The 3,809-nt window shown below is 58.8% G+C and overlaps 1 protein-coding gene across 1 annotated transcript in view; it reads right to left on the minus strand.

The window, feature by feature from the left end:
- LOC104468641 (zinc finger protein Eos-like) overlaps positions 1-3,641 on the minus strand; it is a gene marked incomplete at both ends in the record, with an annotated part of 5,147 nt that extends 1,506 nt beyond the window's left edge. The window contains one exon of the mRNA XM_010082845.1: positions 3,537-3,641. Coding sequence (XP_010081147.1) covers positions 3,537-3,641 — 105 coding nt within the window. The remainder of the gene's footprint in view (positions 1-3,536) is intronic.
- Between the last annotated feature and the right edge of the window lie 168 nt (positions 3,642-3,809).

Raw genomic sequence — 3,809 nt, forward strand, 5'->3', positions numbered from 1 at the left:
GCGCAGGCTGGCGGGGATGTGCCAGCCCTGACCTACATTCCCGGCTGCTCTAATGATCTGTGGAATGCCACAAATCAAACACTCCCCGAGAGGACGACGGCGACCGCTCCGCTCCCTTCACTGCCAGCGCACCACAGCCCTGCGGGGACCGGGAGAGGGACAGATGGGGAAACTTCGCCCTCTCCTCCATCCGCCACCTCCAGATGAACTCGTCCTCCCAGGTCCTGCATGATCCCGCCCTCGGCCAAGTGTCCAAGCGGTCGTCCCACCTCGCGATGCCGGCTGCACCCTCTGCTCGAGGCTGGGACACTCAGCCTGGGGGAAAAGTCGCCTGTTTGGAGAGCCAGCCTTCAAACGATCAAACTGGAAAGTTTCCTCCCACTTTAAGCCATCGCCAGCAGCCAGGAGCAAGAGGGAATCCCCTGGGGAGGGTCCCCGGCGCTCTCCTGCTGATGGCAGCCGGTAACTGGACTGGTCCCAGCTGGCCGGAGGAAGATGACGATGGAGTCAAGTTGAATCCAGGTCACCCACATGGCCGTGCGCTGAGCTTCAACAAAATATTTACAGAATCCCCTTTAAATATCGGATTCTTATTTCTTCCATTTAAAGCAGGAGGTTCTTCCCAATCCCTTAAGAGGAGAACTGTGGGGGCTGGAGGAAACTGAACTTTATATACACAAAGGAGCGGCTGCTGCTGCCCGGAGGGCAGGAGATTGCAGCGTCCAAGCTGCCTTGTGGAGCCAGGCGTGAGAACGGAGCAGCCCCAGTGCAACCACACAGAAATCCCAGCAGCTTCCAGATCTGGTGCTGACTCGACCCTTGGGGCTCATTCAGCCCTTTGTGAGAGCGCGAACGCTCACCCTCAGGCCGGGGACGCCTGTGGCACAGCCGAGCAGATCCGAGAAAACCCGGGTAACGTCCCAGGCACCGAACCATCCGGAGGATCTGACGGGTGACGCCTGGGGGGTTCTGAACACGCTCTGCCACGGGCTGAGGCAGGGACGGTCTGAGCAGGAAGGCGTCAGGTCGCTTACCGGGCGAGGAGGACGTGCAAACGCTGTAGACGGCAGCAGCAGGACGGTCCCAGTCCTGGGGAGACCCTGGGGAAGCCCGGCCACGCGGGACAGGGCAGGCAGGGGGCTCGGGCTCTGCCCCGGAGCCAGGTACAGCCTCGCGAGCGGGGATTAATGCGGAGCAACAGCACGGAAGGGATTCATCCCAGGCTGCGTGAGGTTTATCGCCGGGTGAAGAGCCCAGGAATCCTGGCGCTGGCTCACCTCCTTCCCTTCCTGGATGCTGGCGTCAGACAATGCTGCCTTCCCCGAGAGGTTCCGGGCAACGTGAACTGCGCTTACACCCGGCCTTGGCAATCGCCGCCACTTTCAGAGCGTCTGCGGAGCCACTGGCCAACGCCACCGCCGGCTGCAGACCAGGAGGAGACGCTGCGGCTGGAGCATTCTTGCGGGGGGAGCAGAACTTTTATTGACGTGTGGGCCGGTGCCACCGTGCTCCCCTGGGAGCATCCAGGAGACCCAGCGCAAACAGACGCCTCTGTGCACAAACACGAAGTGAAAAGCTCCTCTTGCGGTGGCGGGAGCTGCCTGGATGAGTTGACATTTGCTGCACTTTGATTTTTCTTGTTGGGTTTGGTTTTTTTTTTTTTTTCCCCCTTCCATTCCCCTGGGGACTTATTTTTTTTCCTGGGCATAGAAGGGAGGCCAACTATTGTTCTGTAATTCTCCTTTCAGAACCAATGCAGAGTCCGGTCTCACTGGAGAGAAGACTCTGCTGGCAGAACAGGTTATATAATATTCTCGCTCCTCTGGGGCACGACGCTGGCTGGATGAACCAGCTGTGAAGTCAAGTCAGATCAGAGGCAATACCATCACCCGCGCCCTGTTGTTGGAGGGGAAGGGATCGTTATTGTCCTCTCAGTCAGCCCACGTGCTCAGCTCCTTTTTGCTTCTGATCAAGCGAAAAGGCTGCGTTACCTCCCAGAGCCGGCCTCTGCGAAAGAGCCAAGATTTTATTTCTTTGCAGAGGTTCTGAGCGGTTTTATAGGGCAAATACAAAATAAATAGCAAGCAATAAAAGGAAAAAATGGCAACAGAGCTAATTCATAACATCGCCCCTTCTGAAAACTCCATGGTTTGGGTTTATTTTATCCTGGTTCAGAAAGAGCAACCGTCAAACGCGACGACCTGACCAGGGGCGTCCCAATCGCTCGCTGCTGGAAGCCCACGCGGATAAATTACAGGGGAGTTTCTCTTCTACGGAAAAGCAGCTCGAGAGGGAAGATCAGAGCAGCGCCGGGCTTTTCGGCGTCGGCTGAGTCAATCCGGTAGAGACGACCCAACTGTCGGCTCCTGAACACCGAGAGCACGATTCAGAGCAGGACTCGCCAACGTATCTTGTCTCAGGGCACCTTCTTTCCATGCGTCAACACGACTCAGTGGTGCCTGTGGAAACTCGACTGCTGCCCCAAGAAGGCTGCGACGTAAACAGCGGCACGGAAATCAGACTGTTCTCCTGGGGAGGTTCTTAAAGACCGACCGCGTAAAAAGCGCTTTCATTCATTTTAAATAAAAAGCAAATAATTCCGTCAGTGGACAGGGAGGGAGAAGGAAAGTTCTGTGCTGCGGACGGGAGATTCCCCACACTGGTCCCGTGTGTGGATCCCTGTCAGGTGCCAGTTCGGCCGATAGCACTGCACACGTGCCCGCTCTACCAGGTGACCAGGGCTGGCAGCAAACGAGCTTCCCGAGGAGCTGCCTCTCCCTCCTCTGGTCATTGCTTGGGTGGGGGGCAGCAGGCGGAAAAGACAGAGAGACACGACGGCAAAGCCGGTGCCTGAACAAAACGGCACAGACCGGGCACTGGCAGGCGATGGCTGGGACGCGGGGGCGAGCTTCATCGCCCCGCGGCAACCCCGGTGCACCCCAACAGCTGGGGGCTCTCCGAACCCCCCACAGCCACACAAAACTGCCCTGCAGAGTCCTGCTGTCCCTGAACTGCTGCACACGCCGCGGACTCCAACCTGCCCCAGCTCCTACACGAGAGGAAGCGGAGAAGAGCGAGCCCCCCAGTCCTCGGCATCGCCACGGCCGGTCTGAGATCGCCAGGCTCAGCACTAGCCGGGGCCCAGGATCGGTCACCGGTCAGCTGCTCCGCAGAGACCAAAGCAGGGATTTATCCTCTTGGGTTGGGAAACAAAGAGTCAGACTCAGAGAGAAATCTGTCACAGCGGGAAGTGAGAATTTATGTCACGCCTGAGAGAGTGCGGGGTTTGGGGACAAAACAGGCAGCCGCTGGCGAGGCTTTTCTCGGCGTACTCACCGCTGAGCGAGCGGCTTGGGGAGGAGTGCTGGCTGTTGGGTGTGCTCACCGTGGGTCCCACGATCGCTGAGCTGAACTCCTTCTCCAGCGAGGAATCCCCGCTACCTTTGGGAGGAGGGAAACACAAGTGAGTGACGCCTGAAGCACAGCTTGTGAGCTCCCACCACCTTCACCCCGTCAAACCCTCTTCCCGTACTCACCGCTGAGCGAGCGGCTTGGGGAGGAGTGCTGGCTGTTGGGTGTGCTCACCGTGGGTCCCACGATCGCTGAGCTGAACTCCTTCTCCAGCGAGGAATCCCCGCTACCTTTGGGAGGAGGGAAACACAAGTGAGTGACGCCTGAAGCACAGCTTGTGAGCTCCCACCACCTTCACCCCGTCAAACCCTCTTCCCAGCACCTCGGCTTCGGAACGCGGCTGACAATGGGCCCTACGGGGGGCTGGAGGGCTTCTAGCCCAGCGGCACTGCCTGCCA

The sequence above is a fragment of the Pterocles gutturalis genome, unplaced genomic scaffold (assembly GCF_000699245.1).
Source record: "Pterocles gutturalis isolate BGI_N339 unplaced genomic scaffold, ASM69924v1 scaffold7090, whole genome shotgun sequence".
NCBI lineage: Eukaryota > Metazoa > Chordata > Aves > Pterocliformes > Pteroclidae > Pterocles > Pterocles gutturalis.